Here is a 25,341-nt window from a genome sequence, read left to right on the forward strand (position 1 = left end):
TTATACAGTACCAGTCTTATACCATTACGTATCAGCAAGAACAATGTGTATAACTAGTGATCCAGAAATATTGTGAGCTTCCTTTAAAAATTTGTAGCAAATTCACCAGGGAAAAGGACCTTGGCAATTAGTGGGACAATTTACAGTGGACTGAAATGCTTGAGGATATAGACATTAAGAAAGACGATCTGCTGGAGCTTTTGAAAAGCATTAAATTAGATAAGTCACCGGGACTGGGTGAGATATACCCCAGGCTACTGTGGGAATCAAGGGAGAAGATTGCTGGGCTTCTGGCAATGGTCTTTGCATCATCAGTAGGGATGGGAGAAGTACTGGAGGATTGGAGGGTTGCAAATGTTGTTCCCTTGTTCAAGAAAGGGAGTAGGGGTAACCCAGAAAATTATAGACTAGTGAGTCTTACTTCAATGGTAGGCAAGTTGTTGGAGAAGATCCTGAGAAGCAGGATTTATGAGCATTTAAAGAGACATAATCTGATTAGGGATATCGTTACAGCTATATAAGACCTTTGTCAGACCCTACTTGAAATACTGTGTACAGTTCTGGTCATCTCACCACACCGCAGGAATAATGTGGATACTATAGAAAGAGTGCCGAGGAGATTTTCAAGGATGTTGCCTGGATTGGAGAACATGTCTTACAAGAATAGGTCAAGTTGACTTGGCCTTTTCTCCTTGGAGCAACAGAGGATGAGAGGTGACCTGATAGAGGTGTATAAGATGATGAGAGGCATTGATCATGTGGATAGCCAGAGGTTTTTTCCCAGGGCTGAAATGGCTAACACGGGGGTGGGGGAGGCATTGTTTTAAGGTGCTTGGAAGTAAATACAGAGGGGATGTCAGGGGTAAGTTTTTCAAAAAGAGAGTGATGGGTGTGTGAAATGACCTGCTGGCAATGGTGGTGGAGGCAGATTCAATAGGGTTTTTTAAGAACTCTTAGATAGATACATGGAGCTTAGAAAAATAGAGGGCTATGTGGCAGGGTAATTCTAGGCAGTTTCTAGAGTAGGTTACGTGATCAGCACAACGTTGTGGGCCGAAGGGCCAGTGATATACTGTAGATTTCTATGTTCTATATATGAGGGTAGAAAGGATCTGATAAAGTTTGTACTTCATCCTGGATAATTTCTGTTAATTTCCTTATATGTACAAGATCCTGTCAATATAGATTTGGCTGAATACAGTAAAAAGATGTTGGTGCAAATTGACAGATATGTGGTTTCCTACACTTGTGCAGGCCACACGTACCATAAAGTTTCATCTGCTTGTGACAGGCATATAGTGTTTGTACTGGAGGTTTGTCATGCAACAGAATAGTGAGCCACTTTATTTTTCAACTCCATCTGCCTGTTTGAAATTACCATTCTTCAAACACCAAATTGGAGATTATGATAAAATGTTTTTTGGAGTTTGAATTGTTTGGAAATTAAGTGAAAAATAAATGGTGAATTAATAGCATTTGTACTTTAACAAAAATTGTACAAGTCAAACAAAGATTGATCAAAACTGTTACCACTGTTCTTTCTCCACATGATCTGCCTGACCTGCTGAGTATTTCCAGCATTTTTTTGTTTATACTTTTGTATTGTAGAAACTGAAATATTTTGTATTTATATACATTTATGGGCTGTGGTTTATATAGCCGAGATGATATTATCAAAGGAGGTGTTGAAGAAACATCTGGATTTTCTGTATGAATTTTAAAGAAAGATGGTTATGCATTTTATTAAGTTTTACACTTTATCTAATCTGTGAACTTTGATACGTATGGAGTAATATTTCCATACAGGGCACAGCCATAAGTATATATGTTCCAAAAAAAACCCCTTCTAATCTTTTTTTTATTGTAGCCAGTTGGGACAGAACAAGACACAATACTGGCAAGAGGGGAGGAAGAAACTGATGAACCAGAAGGAGAACCGCCAACAAAATTGCAAGAACAATGGGAACATTTTGAGGTATGTACAATATTTGTTCTTGTTTCATTGATAAGTTTCACTGAATCAAATCAACAATGTCTTCAAATGCTGAACACAAGTTTTTCTTTTGAAACTTATAACAAGAGTACAGCCCCAGCTGTTTGGGTTGTAGAATGTGCATTATTGAAGTTATACAAAGCAGATAAAATGATATTTCACCAATCTGATATTGTGACAACTCTTTTGTATAAGGCAGAGCCACTGATAAAGGAAAAAGTGGAGTCAATCCACTTGGTCAATGCTAGTGTTGCTAATCTTGTTAATATTTTGAAAGATATAGATTAATTAACAGTTATTGTAAGTTTGGAAAAGGTAGTTTGTGCCTGACTAACTTGACTGAGTTTTTGAGAAAGTAGCAAGAAGTGTCGGCAATGATAGCATTATTGGTGACGGTATAAGATGATAATTTCAATTCAAATCTGCCTCAGCTGCAATGTTGATGATTATTTTAATAATTTAAATTATATTTCTTAGGTTGTTCTACAGGGTAAAATGCTAATTGCTTTTATTATATATATTGATATATATCAATGATGTACAGTTTAATGTGAAGCATGATTGATAAGTTAGCAGATTGTACAAAAATTGGGCTTGCTGTTGATAAAATAGAAGGAAGTTGTAGTATGAAGAGAAATATCAAAAATGAAATGGCAGAAGGATGCATATGTTGTGCAACAATGCTATTGTAGAGGGAATTCAATTACAAAAGAAGATATAGCAACTTAATAGGATACAGAGAAGTGTCAAGATTATTAGATCTCTGGAGTTCATGGCCACAAAGCTCATGGGGCAGGTAGAAAATGTGGTTCAGAAAACATATGATACATGATACACGCACAAACACACACACACACACACACACACACACACACATACATACATACATATATAGAAGTTTGTCAGAGTTGTAGATGTCAAGCTGAGTCTTCGAAAACTCCTAAGGAAGTAGAGACACCGCTGTGCTTTCTTCATAATTGCACTTATGTGCTGGGCCCAGGATAGGTCCTCTGAAATTGTAACACCAAGGAATTTAAAGTTGCTAGCCTTTTCCACCTCTGATCTTCTGATGAGGACTGGCTCATGGACCTCTGGTTTCACCCTCTTGAAGGCAATAATTATCTCCTTGTCTTGCTAACATTGAGTGAGAGGTTGTTGTTGCGGCACCACTCAGCCAGATTTTTAATCTCCCTCTTATATGCTGATTTATCACCACCTTTGATTTGGACTAAAACAGTAGTGTCATCAGTAAATGTGAATATGGCTTTGGAGCTGTACTTAGTCACACAGTCATAAGTGCAAAGTGAGTAGAGCAGGGGGTTAAGCACACAGCTTTGTGGTGCACCTGTGCAGATGAGATTGTGGAGGAGATGTTGTTATTCTGAAGTGACTGGCTTCTGCAAGTGAGAAAACTAGGATTAACTGATTAAACTTTTAAGGGTTATCCCAGTAGAGTTTTATCATACACAAAACATGGAGGGAGGGCGATGCTCCCAGTACAGGTCGATGGGAGTAGGCAGTTTAAATGGTTTCAGCATGGACTAGATGGGCCAAAAGGCCTGTTTCTGTACTGTACTTCTCTGTGACTCTATGACTCTAAAAGTGATCTCATCACTGCAGCAAAGGAAATATATAATTACACTAGTTAGTTTACTCAGGAAGTTTATAAAGATATTTCTGTGACTGAATAATTTATCTAGAAAGATACAGTAGGTTTTTTTGCGAAGAGAGTTGTGGTTGAAATCGAATGAAGGAACCGATCTGGACAGGGCAATTAGGAAGGGCCTCTGTCTTACAGCAGAAGATCAATAAGCGTGAGGATACACTTAAGTTACTTGGTATATGGAATAGAAAATGTTGGCAGCCCAAATGCTTGATAGATACAGCAACACTCTAAGTGCAACAAAAATACATTTGATGAAACTTGAGATGTGATGATCCTCAGGACTACCATTCAATAGCAATGAAAGGGACAGCTCTACAGATCTTTTTTCAGCATGTACAAAATATATAGTATGGAAGCTTTTTATGCTGAATATTTCTATGGTTTATTGATATGTAGCTTTACTTTTTTGAATTTGTATAATCTTTTAAAGTCTAAACTATAAAATTAACTATGGTTAGCTCAAATTGATATTCTTACTCAAGGAGTTTAAAGTAAAAATACATGGAAAAATATCTTTACATGCTTTATTTTGTGGAAGTACTAAAGTGCATTTTACTTTGTAAAGTCATCATCAGCCAAATGTGGCTTGTCCCAGGTTAAAAACTAAAATGCTAGGAATACTTGGCAGATTGAAGAGGTCACCCATGAATATTGGCTTCTTGTTTATATGCAGAGGCGTCATTGGTAATTTTGATTCTGGTATCAACTGATATAAAAATATTGTTTAGTATATTTTGCTGGATTGCAATTGAGAGCAAATATCTCTGGTAATTAAAATTCTAGCACCTCCATAAAATATTTTCTAAATCTTTTGTGCTACTTCAGTCATTTCAACAAGCAATCTGTTGGGAGCTTTGTGGGTCCAGCAGCATCTGTGGGGTGAATGGAACTGTCAGCATTTCAGATCGAAATCTTTCATCTGGGTTAAACTGTGATTAAAAGAACTTCAGATGTGAGATGAGAGGAAGAGTACTTTGAGAATATACGGCATCACAAGGTTTTACTAATGCTGAAATCAGTAGATACAGAGGGGAGATGATTGTCTGGATTCATTGTCTATTTGTAGCCAGTTATTTCATCCCGGGATGTTACTGAAGAACTTGGGGAACAATTCCCAACTCGAATATCTTGAGCATTCTATCAATGGCCTTCATTTTGTTAAAAGAATAGATTTAGTGGTGCTTGCTGCTAATTGCACAATTTTCAATAAAAGCTACATTGCAGAGTGATCTAGTGATCTAAAAACAATACACTAGGCTAAATTCTGAAATGAGGGTGTTCTGCTATCATGGGTAGCTAAAGATCTATATTCTTTGAGGTTTAAAAGAACTATTTGATCTGTTTGAAACACTTAAGATCTTCAGAAGCATGACAGTCTAGATGCCAAGATACAGTGCCTTGATAAAGTATTCAGTCCCCAACCCTTTGTTCATGTAAATGAATATTACAACCAGGGATTTTGATCAATTTAACTGAGAATTTTTATTTGTGAATCTCATGTTTTTCTTTTTTTTCCACAGTAGAGCCCACAGGGAAAATTGTAAAGCATGAAAAACTAAAAAGCCAAAACTGAAATGTCAGCAGTTCAAAATATTCATCCCCCGTTTATCAGTACTTAGTTGAATCACCTCTTGCAGCTATTAGAGTCAGTTTTCTTTCTGAATAAACCTCTATTAGCTATGCACAACATTATAGAGCAAGATTTGCCCACTTCTCCTTTCAAAATTGCTCAAGCTGTGCCAGGTTAGTTGGGGAGTGATAGTGGACAGCAATCTTGAGGTCTTGCAGATATGCTCGATTGGGTTTAGGTCAGAACTCTGACTGGAGCACTCAAGGACATCAATTTTCTTCATTTGAATCCAGTCCATGGTTGCTCTGGCAGTGCACTTTGAGTCATTGTCCTACTGAAAGATTAAACTTCTGCCCCAGTGTATATCTGCTGGCAGAGGCTAGCAGATTTTTATCTCTCTGTGTTTCACAGCATTCATCTTCCCATCATTCCTGACCATATTTCCAGTCTCTGCTGCTGAAAAGCATCCCCATAGCATGGTCGAATGTTGAATGAAATTATAGGGTATATCCTGGCACTAACCAAATCTCTCCAGGTCTTGCATTCGCAGGTGAAGGAGGCCCACCGGGAAGGAGAGGAACTGGAAAATGAACATCGCGTTCACCCAGGAGATTTTGTTCTCGTAAAGAACCATCTTAGAACGAAGCGTGAACCTCACTGGAAAGGACTCTACCAACTGTTACTGATCACTCCGACGGCAGTCAAGCTACAAGGACTTCCAAAATGGACATATCTAGGACATGTCAAACATGTGCATTCATGACTAAGGCTACGGCCACACTAGACCAGATAATTTTGAAAACGCCGGTTTCGCTTAAAAAAGATAGGCGTCCAAACTAGGTGTTTTTAAAAATATCTCTGTCCACATTAAAATGGATATTTCGGTGAATCTCCTCCTACTGCACCATGTTCAAGACACATCTACTGAAAACAAGCGACATGTTTGGTGTCGAATCTCGCCGTAAAATTGTGCGTTTGTGTAGTTACAGACTAGAAAAACTTAAAACGACGGACAGCTGTTGGCTCTCGCGCAGGAGAACTTAAAACTAAAAAAAATACTGGAGCGTACGGCGGCAACCGACAGGGAGTTCACGGACAGATTGACCCGGCTGACGACGAACATTGAAAAACTGACTAACTCTGTTGCATTAACAAAGCCCCTTGTTAAATGTATAAAACATGTCTGCATCAGTATTATCTTGTATTTCCATACAATGTTACATTAGGCTGTTACACATCTATTGTCAGAGAAGTACTTGCATAAATAGGTAAACCACCTTCATATGAGCAAGGACAGAAAACAGGGCAAAGTGAGTATACTTATTTATTCAGTAAGTTATGGATCAAAGTATTTGGTGAGTACATTTCTAACTCTTCCGGCTTCAGTCTCGTTGCCATCTGTTCTGAAATTGTTAGGTTGCGTTCAAGAAAACAATGAAATAGCACGCTGCCGTCACCATCTGTTCTGGCATGTCATGACAGTGTTTTTAGATTTCTCCGGTTACCCTGTCCACACTGCTCCAGCCAATCCGGCGTTTTCAACATTACACACCCTGGAGAGCGTTTCTGAAAAGCTCCATTTTCGGGGAACGAAAACACCGTTTTAGTGTGAACGGAAAGTAAAAATGAAGAGAAAAAGCTTCAGTTACAGATTTATCCGTGTAGTGTGGACGTAGCCTAAGCTCTTACTGTCTGTACTTGTAATCTTAAGCACTTGTATTGTAATAACCAAGCTAAATACCTTCCTGTCACTTTGCTAAAGTTATGTTGGAAAAACTAACTCATCTACCTGCTGAGGGTATGCAGCAATTCCTCCCCATGGGATGATAGGGTTTCCCTTAATAGCCATTCCACTGAACAGCAATGAACGGCAGTCAGTCTGGGTCTTTTCTAATGACACTCAGACTAGTGAGGCCTAAACTTGCACCAGTGATGTGACTGGAGACTGTGGGTGCCACTGCTTTGATGGTACATTTGTTCCCCTCTACCCCCTGGAAAAAGCCATCTGATAGGGAGAACACACATCATGGCCCTCGACCATTGTCAGATCTGACCAACCAGCAAAATTTCAAAGGTAAGGGGACTTACTTTTTGGGCAATAACACTACACCTGTGTTATTTATACAACGACCAAACCAGCATGCCCCCTGAACAGAACTCAATAGCTTTGCGAGGAATGGGCCTACTTGTGGCTCCCAGAAGAGACAGCTAGCCGATGGGACACCCAACAAGAGAGCAGAAATTGGATGGGATGCTGTTTCCTGGCCTACCTTGTACCCCACATGTGAATGCTGATAACCCTGGTCCAGCACTTGTCCCTCTTATGGCAAATGCAAGGAATCTCACAACCAGAGCACTTCTGGATGATAGCTTTCTCTTTCTATGGGGCGGCCCGCAATTCAAGGGGAATCATCAACCTGGCCACAGTTTTGGAGGAGATAGCCAATAGTACTGCAAAGGCCATGGATAATGACCAGGATCAGGTGAGGGCTATAATCGCTGAAATGATGGCACTACGACAGACGGTTTTGCAGAACTGAATGACCCTTGATTTTGTTCTGGCTGAAAAATGAGGTGCATGTGCCGTTATAGGACGAGAGTGCTGCACTTACATCCCAGATAAATCAGAGAATATTACTTCTCTCTCTGTTCACATTCAAAAGGAGATAAATAAAATCCGGAAAATTGGGGCCGACCTACATGGCTTTAGCTCAAGAGGGGGATTGTAGCCTTTCAGTGGCATCTTCATAGGATGGAGCGGCATACTGCTACATTATGCTATCATCATCGCAGGAATACTCATACTTATTGCACTTTGCCGATGTTTATGTTCCCTTGTCAACTGGTGCTTTTGTCCTACACCCAAAGGGATATTTATACGAAGAGTCCCACTAGATGAAAGGGGACCTCAGAGAGACTGAGGTGCAAATGATGAGGATGGAGACTACGATGATGCTATGACGTCACATCCGGTTTCGCTGCGTCTTGTGGGAAAATGCCGGTTTGAGATAAACGGGAAGGTGGGGGCGAGCGGCATTAGACCCGAGCGAAAACGTTGCTTTTAAGTTAAAGGCAATCAATAACTTTTCCTGGTAGGCTGCAGTATATATTTTTTTACCAGTCGTTGGGAGATATTGGAATGTTGTTCGTGCACTGTTCAGTAAAAAAGTATACACAACGTAATTTGTGTGTTACCAATACGTATGTATATTTAAAAGTAGCCGTGTTACAGGCACGGTTCGAAAAAAAGCATTTGCAATATGTATTTGTTTATGTTACCATACGGATTTAATTAAAAGTTAAAAAATCCTCACGTGTAATATCTTTCTGTGTAAATATCTCATATTACAACGTGGGACACCTGCGGCTTAAAATCCGGTGCTGCTTGTACAAGTACAAAATTGATTTTCTTTCTAAAATTAGAGCCTGCGGCTTTTAATCAGGTGCGCTCTGTAGTACGGAATCTACGGTAGTTGACAAGTTTTGAGATTTTTCTTTTGATTTGACATGAAGCACAGTGTTTTGTAGATTAGCTAAAAAATCCTACAATATATTTTAAATTTAGAAAATGAGACAGTAATATGTGGGGGCTGAATACGTTTTCAAGGCACTGTTCTTGCTCCTGTTTTCTTATGTTATTTTTTCATGGAATGAAACAGTTTGTGCTCACATCCAGAAAGTACCACACAAGTGTTAAACAGTAAGTATGCCCCCACAAAGGAGTGGTATTTCCTGCAATAGAAATTAGTCATGGAAATGCACTTCCTATGATATAACTACTGGGAATGGTATTCCTGGCAGTACGTATACCCACTAATTAATTCCAAAAATATTTATAGAGAAATTAAGCTTTACTTGTTCAAACTTTCCTGATAAATAAAGCTCTATAATTTTAATATATTTCCAGAAAAACTTCCTTTGTTCTTTAAGTGCACTTACAATAAACTTTCCATTTTATGGCAATTAGAACTGTTCACAGTTATCCAGGTTTGGCTGAAAAAGTGTACTTGGTTCTCTTAGATACTCTATTTTTCTATCCAGTACTTCTAGGAATGAAACCCAGTTCTCAGTTTGTTATTATAACTAATCTTGGTATTTATCAGTATCAAAGTCTTCTTGGTACTGGCCCTTATGTATGGGCAAGTTCTAGCTCAATGATTTCTAATATTAAATAAGGCCATAAGACATAGGAACAGAATTAGGCCTTTTGGCCCATCGGTTCTGCTCAACCATTTTTATCATGGCTGATTTATTATCTCTCTGAAACTCATTCTTATCTCTTCTCCCTTTGACACCCTTACTAATCAAGAATGTATCAATCTCCACTTTAAGTATACCCAATGATGTCATCCACAACCATCTGTGGCAATGAATTCCACAGACTCACTACCCTCTGGCTAAAGAAATTCCTCTTCATCTCTGTTCTAAAGGGACATCCTTCTGTTGTGAGCGTGCCCTCTGATCCTAGACTCCACCACAGTAAAAACGCTTCTCATATGTTAACCTTTCCAATCCTACCAGCATATCCTTTTTAAGGAACCCAGAAGTGTTCACAACACTCCAACTGGGATCTGACCAATGTGTTTGAAAACCACAGCATAACATCCTTGCTTTTATATTCTATTCCTCTCTAAATGAAAGCTAACATTGCATTTGCCTTCATTACTGGCAACTCAACCTGCAAGTTAATTTTTAGAGAATTCTGCATGAAGACTCCAAGTCTCTTTGCACCTCTGATTTCTGAATTTGCTCCCCATTGAGAAAATAGTCTACACCTTTATGCCTTCTACCAAATGACCATACATTTCTCTACACTTATTTGCCTATTCTCTTAATCTGTCTAAATCCTCCTGCAGACTCCCAGCTTCCTCAACAAGTACCTGCCTCTACACTTCTCTTTGTATCACCTACAAACCTGGCCACAGAGCCATCAAATCAGTCAGCCAAGTCATTGACATATATCATGAAAAGAAGCAGTCCCAACAATGACCCCTGCAGAACACTACTTCAAATAGGCTTCAGAAAATCATGCATCATTACATCTTTGGAACTGTATGTTTGAATTTTTTATAATTTAATGGGATGAGGCCTTACTTACAAGAACATAATTTATACCCATATTTAATTGCCTTTTGAAAGATATTATGAGCAGGTATCCTGTGGTAAAGGTACACTGGACTTCTAGGTAGTGACTTCTTCAGCAAAAATGTGATTGATTTTGAAGAAAAATTACTGTGTGATTTGAAGGAAATTTGAAAATGGTATAACAACACATTATATTCTTTCTGGGTAGCCTCCAACCTGATGGCGTGGACATCAATTTCTTGAACTACTGGTAATACTACCCCCCCCCCCCTTCACCATTCCCCATCTCCTTTTCCCTCTCTCACATTACCTCCTTACCTACCCATCACCTCCCTCTGGTGCTCTCTGCCCCTTTTCTTTCTTCCATGGCCTCCTGTCCTCTCCTATTAGGTTTTCTTTTCTCCAGACCTGTATCTCTTTCACCAATCTATTTCCCAGCTCTTTACTTCACACCTCCCCCTCCAGGTTTCACTTATCACCTTGTGTTTCTCCCTCCCCTCCCTCCATTTTTTAAACTCTGTTCCTCATCTTTTTTTCTCCAGTCCTGATGAAGGGTCTCAGCCCAAAACGTCGACCGTACTCTTTACCATAGATGCTGCCTGGCCTGCTGAGTTCCTCCAGCATTTTGTGTGTGTTGTTTGGATTTCCAGCAACTGCAGATTTTCTCTTGTGTGTGGCTGGTCTTCTAATGTGTTTGTTGTTGTTTTGGTGATATGGGTTGTGTCCATGCAACACATTCAAAGAAGACTTGGCAAGTTTCTGAAATAAATGTTACACTTTGCAACCAAAGGTGGTAGAGATACAGGTGAAGTTCTAATCAACTGGTTACTTTGTCCTTTTTGGAACTGCATTTATCCAGGCAAGGCAAGTAACACTCCTGATGTACCATGCAGATGGTGACAAGAATTACATTGTGAGGAAATGAATCATTTTCCATAGCATATACAAGTGCACCCTGACCTGCATTTGTGACCACTCTATTCATGTGATTGGTGCAATGATCTGTTTAGTCAGAGTAGAAATTTGATAACTGTTTTGGAGTTTCATGAAAGATGGTTAGAATATAGAACATTGAACAGTACAGCACAATATTAGCACATGATGTTGTGCCGACCTAGATAAACCTATTCTATAGCAATTTAACCTTTCCCTCCTAAACAATCCATAACTCTCTATTTTCCTTGCAGCTATGTGCTTAGCTAAGAATATTTCAAATATCCCTGTGGTATCAGCTTTTACCACAACCCCTTGCAGAGTATTCCAGGCACTCATCACTCTGTGTAAAAAAAACTTTCTTCCACTTTGGATGTACTCTGGTATTGGCCATTGCCACCCTAGGATAAAGGTGCTGACTGTCCACTCTATAAATGATTCTCATAATTTTATGCCTCTGTCAAGTCACCTCTCACCCTTCATTGCTCCAAAGAGAGGAGCCCTAGTTCCTTCAACTTTTCATCATTGGTCTTACAGTCTTATGCACATGTTCTCTAATCCAGACAGCATCTTGGTAAATCTCCTCTGTACCTTCTCTAAAGCTTCTGCATCCTGCCTGTAATGAGTTGACCAGAACTGAACAGAAGTATGATCTAATCAGAGCTTTATAGAACTGCAACTTACTTCATGGCTCTTGAACTAATGAAGGTCAGCCCAGCATATATTTTCTTAACCACTCTAATAACTTGGGCAGCATTTTGAGGGATCTATGGACTTGGACCTCAACATGAACAGTTCCTCCACAGTTCTAAAAATCCTGGCATTACCTGATGCTCCATCTTCAAGTTTGATATTTCAAAGTGTATTACTATACATTTTTCTGGATTGAACTCCATTTCCCACTTCTCTGCTCAACACTACATCCTGCCTATGGCCTATTGTAACCTATGACCACCTTCTACAGTATCTACAACAGCTCCAACCTTCATGTCTTCTGCAAACTTACTAACTTACCAAGTCTTTCCACTTTGTAACTACTAACCTACTTCCTCATCTAAGTAATTTATAAATATCACAAAGAGCAGAGTTCTCAAAACAGATCACTGCAGAATTACACTGGTCACTACCTCCAGGCGAGATGTGCTCCATATACTCCCACCTTCTGCCTTCTGTGAGCAAACCAATCCAAAATCCTCGCAGTCAAATGTCTATGGATTCCATGCTTCATGACTTTCTGGATGAGCCTACCATGAAGGACCTTGTGGAACACCTTACTTAACTCTAGTTATACTACATCTATGCTTCACCTTCATCTTCATCAAATGTATGATTTGGTCAGTACTGCTGTATGCATGTTCGGAAGCTGGTATCTCTGACAGCACATTCTAGATATACAGTATGCACTTTACATGTACTGAATATATACTCAATTATAACAGAAACCACAGATTGCCTCATCCTTAAAAAAAAACTTAACTTCATTTTTGTATGCCAAATGTACTTAATGTTTCCTTTCATTTTACTGTTTTCTTTGGAAAGAAATCCCCAATTTAATTTAGCGGATGTGGGTTGTAAATACTGGGATAGTAAATACTGGAGCACATTAGAATTACTGGTGTAATTCTAATGTACTCCAAAGCCAACTGTAGCATAAATGATGAATTTTACTGTGTTTGCAAGGAAACTATTCCTTTCATAAAGACAACTCATGGCAGGTAAAATAAGCATTGAAAAGCTTGCAAGCAAAAGCTAAACTGACCTGAAAACTGCACAAAAATGCAATTAGCATCTTAGAATTAGAAGACAACCTAAGTATTGTTACAAAGAAATACTTTTTTTATATAACAACACACACAAAATGCTGGTAGAACACAGCAGGCTAGGCAGCATCTATAGGGAGAAGCGCTGTCGTCGACATCGCTTTTCCCTATAGATGCTGCCTAGCCTGCTGTGTTCTACCAGCATTTTGTGTGTGTTGTTGTTTGAATTTCCAGCATCTGCAGATTTCCTCGTGTTTACTTTTTTAATATATTGTGTCCATTCTGACATTAGGACATACCACAGTGTTATGAGCAGTGAAATACATTTGAATTTTAATCCCGGTTATAACCACGAATGTAGGTGAAACAATTTGAATACAACAATATCCCCCATTCAAAAATATTATACAGCCAGATATCTTGTTTATAGTAATGATAATTATGAGATAAGTATAGGCCATGCTACCCAGTACTCTCCTCATCAAAACAGTGCTTATGGATCCTACATATGATTTTAAATCGACTGGGGAGAGAGCAGATAATTAACCTCTCATCTGAAAGATTGAATCACCAAAAGTACAACATTTCCTCAAGTGCATTCGTGTGACAGCCTGGATTTTTAATTTCAGGTCTGTGAAGTGGAAATTGCCTTCTAAGCATCACCAGAAATTATTGAGCTGTGCTCCAATGACCAAGTCCTGCTGTATCCCAGGAGCAGTGCAGCTGCTTCCTGAATTCCCCAGCACCTACAATATGGAATATGCCTGGTGGACCTGGTACAGACACAACAAACCTTTTCCTTTGTTTGGAAAGAACAGCTGTAAGAAGTGCAAGTGTCAAATAATCTATAATCCTTTTAAATTAACTATAGTGTTATCAAAGTATGTATGCAGTATACAACCCTAAGATTTGTTTTCCCCACAGCCAGCCACAAAACAAAAAAAACTATGGAGCCCATTCAAAGAATAAATATTAACCTCCTCCCCACGTGAAAAAAAAACAAATCACTCAAATGGTAAAAGAGTGAACAAAAACAGGGAATATAAAACACAAAATCAAGAGTCCAGGCATGTTCAGTTCAGTGTTTGTTATCTGCAGGCTGGCCCAGTTCAAAATTACCCAAAAGGAACTACCAGAAACACATCATAATGCCAACCATCAGAGTCCAATCCACAAATCATGTTGAGTAACCTTGCCCAAGACCCAGGACTCCATCAAGGGGGAGAGAGAAAGACGGGGATTCTCCTTTGGGAGCAGCAAACAAGAGGGAGAGAGTGACTGTCACATGCAGACACCTTCCACTAGCATCAGCGAGCAAAACTGGTACATTGCACTGATCATGCGCTTGCCATCTGCACTCGCCTCGATGATTTCAATCTTCCTCAGTGTTTTAATCAATGAGATCAGTGAGAAATGGAATCAATCATTGGTTTGCACCCCACGTCTCCGGACTTCTTGACCTTGAGCTGCACACTTCGCTTGAAACCCCCTCAGAGACAGCAAAACACTAGATTGCTCAATCTGAAACACACCACCAAAATTTCAATCACAGGTTCCAGAAGTAGCAGAATCACATTTGAAAGATAAACAAAATGTAAAAAAAAGTGAAAGAAATAGTTTTTTGAACTACCTGGAGGATGTTGCCCTTGGTTGCGTTATTTGCTGACAGCATCTTCTTCTGGACTCAACATCACAGGATCTGAAAACTTTTTCCATCTGGCAGCAATGTACACTGGTAGGTTCAGCAGTAGTAAGAAGCCTCATCCATACCTTCTGGGAAATGGTCTACTGCTAGTTAAGGGTACATTATTCAACATTTACTTATTACTCACTTGTTGGCTACTTATTAGATATGAGTGGTCTTCGTTGACTTGCCTTGACCATGGTCTTGAAATTGAACAGTGTAACACTGTGCTTTCGGATGGTATATGACTAAGTTTTTGTGAAAAATTTCCCTCTGCCTCCGTAAAGCAGACAGCATAATCAAAGGCTCCATCCACCCCAGATATTCTCTCTTCCCCTTTTTCCATTGGGCAGAAGATACATTTTTCCATTGGGTAAAAGCATGAATCACCAGGCTCAAAGACAGCTTCTACCTTGCTGTAAAAAAATCATTAAATGGTTTCTTAATCTATGAAATGAACTCTTGACCTAACAGTGTATCTCATTAGAATTTTGCACGTTATTGGTTGTCTGCATTGTGCATGCTCTGTAGCTGTTACACATTATTCTACATTGTCACTGTTTTACCTTGTTCTACTTCAAATTACTGTGTGATGATTTGATCTATATGAGCAGTATGCAAGACAAGCTTTTCACTGTATCTTGGTATATGTGTTAATAATAAACCAATACCATTATCAATACCTGAGGAGCTAACACATGGAGGTCTTAACACTTGCATGATGCAATCCAACAACATGCAGCCTACATCTGTACGCCACTTCAAATATTCTCAATTGTAAATGCATATTCTGTTCTGGCAGTTGGCCAAACTTGCAGATGGTTTCTTAGAGTCTATAAAGGCTTGGTACTGGGAATGACTCAGATATATTCTTTTGAAGGAAGATGCTTTTGGATCTACTTTTGGCCTCAATCCCACTTGTCCCAATGGAGTGATCACATCCTTCCCCATACAGATCTCGAAACATGGCATCCACCCTAAAGATTTCCAATCCTCTACACCCCCCCTTCAATGATTATAAAGTCTCAATGATTGATTCCATTGGCATTCTATTCCTTTGCTGTGAAAATGATTCAGTTCAAACCACCTATTTAACTCTCAAGGTTATCCATGATTATTATTAATCTCCAAAAACTATCAAGGCTACCCTGACTGGAGTTTCCATTCCCACTCTCCTTGTAGCCTCTGCCATTACCAAGGTTACCTCCTCTCCTGACTAATATCTCTACCCTACACTGATCCACAGAAAATTTAACTTAATCTTAACCCCACTATTCAATAATTAGTCTCATCTCTGAATTTCTCACCCCAAATGTAGTCCATCCTCTCTTTTGATCTGGGCCCAGTCTTGGTCCCACCTTGATCTGATTTCTTTTGATATAGGAAGAACATGTGATAGAAAGGCCTTGTGTGTGCAAGTACTCCATGTCAACCAGAACTCTTCATACTGCTGAATTTTCTGGGGTAATCGTTGTAATATGATGTAAATTTGCAATACACTGTATTTAATACCACAGCTGTGATTTAGAATACCTAAAATGAAGTCCCTATCAAACCAATCATCCTTTTCCCTTTTCTTCTCTCCTAATTATGACCCTGATCAATCAGTTTCCCGACACCCTTCTGGTTCTCCCAGCTATCTGAGTTCTGTCATCCTTCTGATCACTTGATGGGGCCTTGGTCAGCTGCAACATCCTGTTTCCCTCTCATCCTTTCTTTTTAAATGCTTAAAGGAATCCTTAGCACTGACAATAGCATTGATGTCCTGCTTCATCACAGCTGTTTATGCAATAACATGTGCAGGTCTGGTCAGCCTACTTAAAGGAAGATGCACTTGAAATGGAGATAAGTGCAGCAAAGGTTCACCAAGTTAACTCCTGGGATGATGAGTTTCAAAGCTCAAAGTACATTTATTATCAAATTACGTATGCTCCCTGGAGATTAATTTTCTTGCAGTTATTTAAATAAAGAAATGCAACAGAACTTAAAAAAAACACATAAATAACAAAGATTGACAACTAATGTGCAAAAAAAACCACGTTGTACAGATAATAAAAATGTAAATAAATAATACTGAGATCATGAATTGTAGTGTCCTTAAAAGTGAGTCTATAGGTTGTGGAGTCAGTTGAACATCGAGGTGAGTGAAGTTAACCACGATAGTTCAAGAGCTTGAGAGCCTGATGATGGTAGGGTAATAATTGTTCCTGACCTAAGACACCTGTCTTATAGGAGCCAGATTTTCGATCTCCCTTCTATGTGTTGATTCATCACCACCTTGATTCAGCCAACAACAATGATGTCATCAGAAAACTTAAATATGCATTGCAGTTATACTCAGCTGCACAATAAGATACTGTATAAATGTGAGTTGAGCAGGAGGCTAATCACACAGCCTTGTGGTGCACCTATACTGATGGTGATTGAGAAGAAGATGTTGTTGTCAATCCTGATTGGGGAAATCAAAGATCTAGTTGCACAGGGAGGAATTAAGGCCTAGGTCTAGGAGCTTAGTTTCAAGGAAATGTCATATAGAGAGCAATATAATCATACACGGCACAAAAAGTCTGCAGCATATGCAAACTCACTGTCTCTCCAGTCTGAATTGGAGCACCTAAACAACCACAGAACATAGGCCAGGCTGCTATTTATTGATTAGAGCTCAGCATTAAATGTTATCATCCCCCTCAGTTCTAATCACCAAATTTCAAAACCTGAACCTCTGTATCTCCCTTCACAACTGGATCCTTGATTTCCTTATTGGGAGACCACAGTTTGTGCGGATTGGTGATAACATCTCCTCCTCGCTGATAATCAACACAGGTGCACCTCAAGGATGAATGCTTAGCCCACTGTCATGACTATGTGGTTATGCACAGTTGAAATATTTCTCAATTTGCTGACGATACCACTGTTTTTAGTAGATACTCAGATGGCAATGAGGATGCATACAGGAGTGAGATCGGCTGGTTGATTGGCTCCATCAAGGAGCTGGTTGAGTTTATAAGTTCATCAACCTCCCCACTATTGAGGAATTCTTAAAGAAAGTGTCATTCATCTCGAAGGACCCTCACAATCCGGAACATGTCTTTATTCTTGTTACTATAATGGAGAGATATTATAGGAGCCTGAATACCCACACTCAATGATGTAGAAACAGCTTCTTCCTCTCTACCATCAGATTTCTTTTGCACTATATATTTATTTTTGTAACTTATAGTAACTTTGTCTTTGCACTGTACTGCTGCCACAAAACTACAAATTTCATGTCATATAAGTCAGAGTAATAGATTACTACAGCACAGAAACGTGCCCTTTAGTCCATCTACTCAGTGCCAAACTACTATTCTGCTTAGTCCCATTGACCTGCAACCACACCATAGTCCTCCATAACCTTCCCATCTATGTTCTTATCCAAACTTCAAAATTCGAAGTAAATTTACTATCGAAGTACATATACTGTATCTCACCATATACAACCCTGAGATTCATTTCCTTGTGGGCATTCACAGTAAATACCAGAAACACATTTGTATCAATGAAAAAGTACACACAAAAACAGGCAAACAACTAATGTGCAAAAGGCAGCAAATTGAGCAAATACAAAATATTTTAAAATTAAATAATAACAATAAATAAATAATATTGAGAACATGAGTTGTAGAGTCCTTGAAAATAAGCCCATAGGCTGTGGAATCAGTTCAGTGTTATTGTGAATGAAGTTATCCACTCTAGGTCAGGAACCTGATGGTTGAGGGTAAAAACTGTTCTTGAACCTGGTTGTGTGGAGCTTAAGGCCTCTGTACCTCCTTTTTGAATGCAGCAGTGAAAAGAGTATCACCTGAAAGGTAGGTGTTCTTGATAGTGGGTGCTGCTTTCCTGCTATAACATTCCTTACAGATGTGCTCGATGGTGGAAGGGCTTTACCTGTGATGGACCTTCTGAAAACACTATTTTTTGTAGGCTTTTGCATTCAAGGGCTTTGATGTTTCCATACTAGGCTGTGATGCAACCGTTCAGTATACTCTCTACCATGAATCTATAGAAGTTTTGCAAAGTTTTGGATGGCATGCTGTATTGTCACAAACTTCTAAGAAAGTAGAGCTGTTGCTGTGTGTTCCTTGTAATAGCATTTGTGTGCTGGACCAAGGACAGGTCCTCTGAAATGATAATGCCAAGGAATTTAAAGTTACTGACCCTGTTCACCTCAGATCCCTTGATGAGAACTGGCTCATGGACCTCTGGTTTCCTCATCCTGTAGTCCATAATCATATCTTTGATTTTGCTGACATTGATGAGAGGTTGTGGTTGTGGCACCATTTAGTTACATTTTCAATCTCCCTCCTATGTGCTGACTCATCACCACATTTGATTCAGCCAACAACAGTGTCATTGTCAGTAAATTTAAAGATGGCATGAGAACTGTGCTTAGCCTCACGGTCACAAGTGTAAAACAAGTAGAAAGGGGGCTAAGTACACAACCTTGTGGTGCTCCTGTGCTGATGGTGTTTGTGGAGGAGATGTTGTTACCAATCTGAATTGTCTGGGGTTTGCAAGTGAGGAAAGTGAGTATACATTTGCACGATGGAGTATTGAGGCTAATGTCTTGGATCTTATTGATTAGCTTTGATGGGATGATAGTGCTGAATGTAGAGCTGCAGTCAATCAAGAACATCCTAATGTATCCATCTTTACTGTCCAAATGTTTCAGGATTGAGTGAAGAGTCAATGTAATGGCATTTGCTCTAGATTTGTTGTGTTGGTAGGCAGTTTGGAGTGGAACCTTAGAAACTGAAATCATAGGTTTGTTGGGGGCTATGGATATTCGTGATGGTGCTCCCATGTTCTGTTGGTCAAAGTGAGCATAAAAGGCATTGAGCTCATCTTGGAGAGAAACCTTGTTGTCACACATGTCCAATTACACACAAGAGAAAATCTGTAGATGCTGGAAATCCAAGCAACACACACAAAGTGCTGCAGGAAATCAGCAGACCAGGCAGCATCTATGGAGGAGAGTGTAGTAAACGTTTTGGGCCAAGACTCTTCAGCAGGACTGGAAAAAAAAGATGAAAAGTCAGAGTTAGAAGGTGGGTGGAGGAGAAGGAGAAGCACAGGGTGATAGGTGAAACCGGGAGTGTGGCGGGGTGAAGTAAAGAGCTGGGATGTTGATTGGTGAAGGAGATTCAGAATTGAAGAAGAGAGAATCTAATATGAGACGGCAGAATGCCATGGAAGAAAGAAAAAGGGGAGGAGCACCAGAGGGAGGCAATGGGCAGGCAAGAAGATAAGGTGAGAGATGGAAAAGATGATGGGAGTGGGGGGTCATTACTGGAAGTTCGAGAAATGGATGTTCATGCCATCAGGTTGGAGGCTACCCAGCTGGACTCTCTTTACGGCCCTATCTACCTATGATGCAAACAACAAGGAATTATGGGCTTGTATTCCCAGGTCCAATAGTTATACCTCACTCTTCAGTGCCCTATCATCCACTGTGCAAGTCTTACCCTGGTTGTTCTCCCAAGGTGCAACACCTCACATTTGCCTACATTAAATTCCGTCTTCCCTTTCTCAACCCATTTTTCCAATTGGTCCAGATCTCTCCGCAAACTTTGATAGCCTTCCTCTCAGTCCATAATGGCCCAAATATTGGTGTCATCTGCAAGTTTGCTGATCTAGTTTCCCACTTATCATCCAGATCATTGATATAGATGGCAAACAACATCAGACCAAGCAACAATCCATTTGTTACACCACTAGTTGCAGGCTTCTAATCAGAGAGGCAACCATCTACTACTACTCCTTATGCTTGACCTGCAAAGCCAATATTGAATCCAGTTTACTACAAAATCTTGTAAGCCAAGTGACTAAACCTTCCAAGTCCTTGATAAAATCAGATAGAGATGATTACAATCTTCTTGATTAGCAGAACAAGCATGAGGGGCCAAGCAGTAAGTTCTTTTTTTTTAATGTAACTTGAATGTTAAGATGTGTTGAGATGGAGAATGTGGAAAGAAGATTGCAGGTTTCTAGACCTGTTAGATATTTCTAGTGTAATAAATGGATGTAAAACAGATAGATGAGATCTGGATAGCCAAGTTACCTACTTGACAGAAAGCCTCTAACCTTTTGAGTTGAGTTAGAAGACCTTTGTCTAAACTTGCAGAGTTGTTTATTTATTAGAATTTCAAAGGTGTAATATTTCTAATCCATCTTAGACTTACTGTAATTTGATTACTTTTTCACTGAGTAATTGCAAGATGGATAAATAATATAACCTGAGTACACAGAAAAGAGGTAATATAGTTTCAGCATAATGCCTCTTTTACATTTATCACATGACTCTGTGATTTCAGCTGTAATTTGCATGCTGGTTCCATTTTTATAATAAATGTATATTACATTGGGATATTTACTGTGTCTTTTCCATTATTTAGAACTATTTATTTGTGTGTAAAGGACAACTTTATGGAGAAAAGATAACATTACAGAATGATTCAACTTTTTTTACACTGAGTTATTTTCATAGTTGATGTGCATTTCTGACACACACCAAGTCAAATTGGGATTTATCTTAGTTTATTCGAAACAGAAAAACTATGGCAATCCTTTTTGACATTTGGGTCCCCAACTATAACTGGTAATGAGAAGGCCTAAAGATTATTCTGCAAAAGAGAATGAGATGTTAGTATCTTGGTTGTCGTTATGTATTTGTGAGTGTTCCAAGAATTCCCATATTGACTACTTTGCCAATTATTTTTGAAATCTCCCTCCTTTTGTCTTCCTGTGGGCATATTGAAAGAAAATTGAAGATGGAAACACCTTGTATGTCAATTATATCTATTTCTGGGCCTGCATCAGCTGTGGGGAGAAGCCCACTTTCATTCATGAAAGGAAATTTTGAAAATCCTTTGAAATCAAAAGTGGAGTCATAATTCATTGTTGTGCTAGAAAATTGAGCATTTGTCAAGTGAATAGCCTATTTCAATAAAGGCCAATGACATTTTGACTTTTATGGAAAGGAGAATTACACTTAAACTTTGGCATACTTGTACATGTTTGGAGATACACACAGTTGAACAGCAAATATGCAGTCTAAAAACTCTAATTTTGACCACAAGTAATTTGTATGAATGCATACAATATAGATAAGTCTCCATGCTCTTTGTAGTTACTTATCAATCTACCTGATTTCATCTTTGTTCATAAGACTAACTTTATCCTGAAAACAACAGATACAATTTTCATGCAACTGCACTTTTCGTTTTCTTTCATTGATGTTAGCTTTTCATTTTTGTCACTTATTACTGGGAAGTATTGTGAATCAGTTGCTTGTGGAAGCACTAAAGACAGTCCCATTTCGTTATTACAGACATTCATTTTACACTCAAATTAGCAATATTCATGCTTCCCTGCGTTTCTGTATAATGCCTGAGAAAGAGCAGGAGGCAGAGATATGGAGTTAGGATATATGTAAGAGTAAAAATTGTGTGAGGTTTGAAGAAATTGTATGGAGGTGTGTTGGAGCATGGAATAAAGCAGAAGCTATTGTATCTAAATTATTAAAACTGTATGTATGTCAATTCCACTGCTATCTTTATTCATCTTACTTATTTATATTCTGTTGTCTTTGTTTAGAAATATCATTATGAAGATGAGGATTCATTGCCAAATGATTTTAGCTTACCACGTCTAACCAATGATGTCAAAGGTCCCGAGCTTGTTCATGTTTCTGAGAAGAATTTATCGCAGATTGAAAACATCCTTGGATATGTATCACATTCTCATATTTCTCCATTAAAGGTTAGTTCACCTATAATTAGTATATATTTAAGAATCAGCAATAATAAATGATGTCATCATGCAAAAACTGCTTAATATGTGTGGAATTCTTTGGTCAGACATAAATATTGTCAAAACAAATTGAACATTTGCTTGTCTCTACCATTTTGTTTACAAAGTCATGAGGTTACTTCAGCAATAATATATGGATTGTAATGTGTTAACTTGTAATGAAGAATGTTGCTGCATTATATGTAATTCACCTTTTTCATACAGATAAACTATGCATTATTAATTTTGCTGTTTAATTTGGCCACACTTTGTTTTCCAATAATGCTTTACCTTTTTTAAAAAAAAATTACCATCAATGATGTTCTGGTAATCTGCTACTCTCTGATGCCCAAGATTACAGTAACCACCCATTATCTAATAGATGTAATCTACATTTTACATGTTTTAAAGATCAGAAGTATACTTTACATCACTATCTATGGCATCTTTTACACTTAGGCAGCTGGGGAATGGGAAAGCTGCAGCATTGCTGATTAAAATTAAAGCGCTGCTGTGCCTGTGAGAGACGAGTGTAAATTGAAATAATTAACACTATATTTTGCAGAGTGAGGGGGCTGGAACAAGAACAAAAAAAAGATTTTAAATATTTTTCAGAGAAAATAGATGAATAAATATTATAGTTAAACCATTAAAATAAAACAGAAGTTAAAAATATTATTAATTTGATATTACTTTGTGTTCTGGAAAAGTGCAAATAAACTTGCATTAAGCAGAATACTGTACATACTTTGCCTTACTCAAACCCAATAGCTAATAGCTTGACAAAATGTTGTATTACTTATTTAAATTTATTTCATACGCGAAAAAATTGAATTACCTAGAAATTCATATTTAATAATTTGAAGAGAACAGTATTAGAAACTGCTAAATAATTAAATTTGAATTATACAGTGTTTCAACTGTCAGTAATAGGTAATAACCATTTTGTTCTGTCATTAGCTTTTTACTAATTATTATTACACTCCTGAAGTGCAGTGCAAACTGTTCAAATTTAATTCCATGATGTGGTGACACTAGAAAGATGCTGAACCAATGTGAGTTACTCTACAGTTCTTTTGTGTAACTTGTATTAACATATTTAAAAACAACCTCACATTTACACACGCAATGTAATTATAGTACAATTTTATTTTTAGCTTTGGTTTGGTGCTGTAGTTGGGCTTGTTAGTCGAAAATGATTAGAGAGAGTAACATTTTATTATGGTCATTGATGAATACCAAGCTAAGTTTTTAACAGTTGTGGATTATATAGGAGTATGGAAATTACCTTTGGTGAAGAGTTTAATGAGGACGAATTAAAAGCAGAAGAGTGACCAAGAATAATGCCAGAATAACACACAGCAGATATATTGGAGAAGGCAGTGCCTCAGAAATGCTCATCCTTGCTCATGTAGCTGGAAGATTGACTAGCTAACAGGAAACAAAATGTAGGCATAATTTTTTTCTTTTTCTGGTTGGCAGGATATAATGCAATGCTGTTCAGTACAGAGCCTCAACATTTATTTTTACTAACACCAATGATATGGTGGCTAAATTTGTTGATAGCACAAAAACTGGTTGGAATGTAAGTTATGGTGAGGACTTAAGGAGGCTATAAAGTGATATAGCCAGATTAACTCAGTATAATTCTGTGGAATTCTTTGCCATAGGCAGTTGTGGAGGCCAAGTCTTTATGTATATTTAAGGCAGGGGTTGATAGATTCTTGATTGGTCAGGGCATGAAGGGACATGGAGAGAAGGCAGGAGATTGGGACTGAGAAGAACATTAATCAGCTATGATGAAATGGTGGAGCAGAGTTGATGGGGCAAATGGCCTTATTCTGCCTCTATATAATATGGTTCTGTGGTCTTATAATGTGCTGAAATGTGAAATCGTCAGAATGTAATGAAAAATAAAATAAGATGCAAATGGTGAAAGATTATAAAGCTCTGATTTATGTAGGGAACTGAATGTCCTAGCGCATCATTTACAAAATGCACAAGTTACTAAAATAATTCTACTTTCTATTGCTAGCAGAATTTATTGCAACATTAGTAAAGTTATGTATTCTTCTATAGGGCATTGAGGAAACCACAATTACGTAGCTTCCCAAATCTAAGAGAAGATGTTGAGTGTATTGGAGGCAATTTAAATAGGATTTCAAAGCTAACTTCTGAAGTGTCAGGTTGTATTATGATGAAAAGTTAGACCGGTCGAGTTTGTATTATTCAGAGTTCAGATAAATGAAACAGTCTTGATTGAAACAAAAGACTCTTTTGCATTTCAACAGCATTAATGTGTTTCCTATTGTGGGAGAATCAAGAGCTTGGAGGTCACTGTTTAAAAGTAAGGTGTCACCTATTGAAGACAAAAATGATATAACTCTGAGTTATATTTACAGCTATCTTTTCAAAGGGTTGTATGAGCAAAGATTTTAAATATTCTGAAGAGAGGCAAATATACTCTTGATAAACAAAGGAATGAAATGTTATCATGGGTAGATGGAATTGAGAAGTTGTGAGTACAATTAAAATAGCCATGATTGTATTAAATGGAGGATCAAGCTCAAGGATCGAAGTAGCCTACTCCCGCTCCTAATTCATATGTTATCAGAAGTTTACCTTTCACAGGTATTCATGGTACTTGGTGCTAATCTGATATTGCACTTGAATGTTGCCAAGTTCCTATATCACAGACACTCTTGAAGTTTCATGTGTCCTCTACTTCCATATTAAAGCTGGTCAGGTAGAAGAGATTCACATATTAAGAATTGTGGTTGGTTTCCTTTTTTCTTGGAAAGAGGGGAAAAAAAATTCCAT

General features: G+C 38.3%; 1 protein-coding gene across 6 annotated transcripts in view; it reads left to right on the top strand.

Moving 5' to 3' along the window:
- Positions 1–25,341, top strand: part of LOC140726699 (disks large homolog 2-like) — a 797,667-nt gene that overhangs the window by 222,240 nt on the left and 550,086 nt on the right. For all 6 annotated transcript variants that reach the window (XM_073043428.1, XM_073043429.1, XM_073043430.1 and 3 more), the window contains 2 exons: positions 1,868–1,975; positions 22,327–22,491. In XM_073043428.1, coding sequence (XP_072899529.1) covers positions 1,868–1,975; positions 22,327–22,491 — 273 coding nt within the window. The remainder of the gene's footprint in view (positions 1–1,867; positions 1,976–22,326; positions 22,492–25,341) is intronic.

The sequence above is a fragment of the Hemitrygon akajei genome, chromosome 4, assembly GCF_048418815.1.
Source record: "Hemitrygon akajei chromosome 4, sHemAka1.3, whole genome shotgun sequence".
NCBI lineage: Eukaryota > Metazoa > Chordata > Chondrichthyes > Myliobatiformes > Dasyatidae > Hemitrygon > Hemitrygon akajei.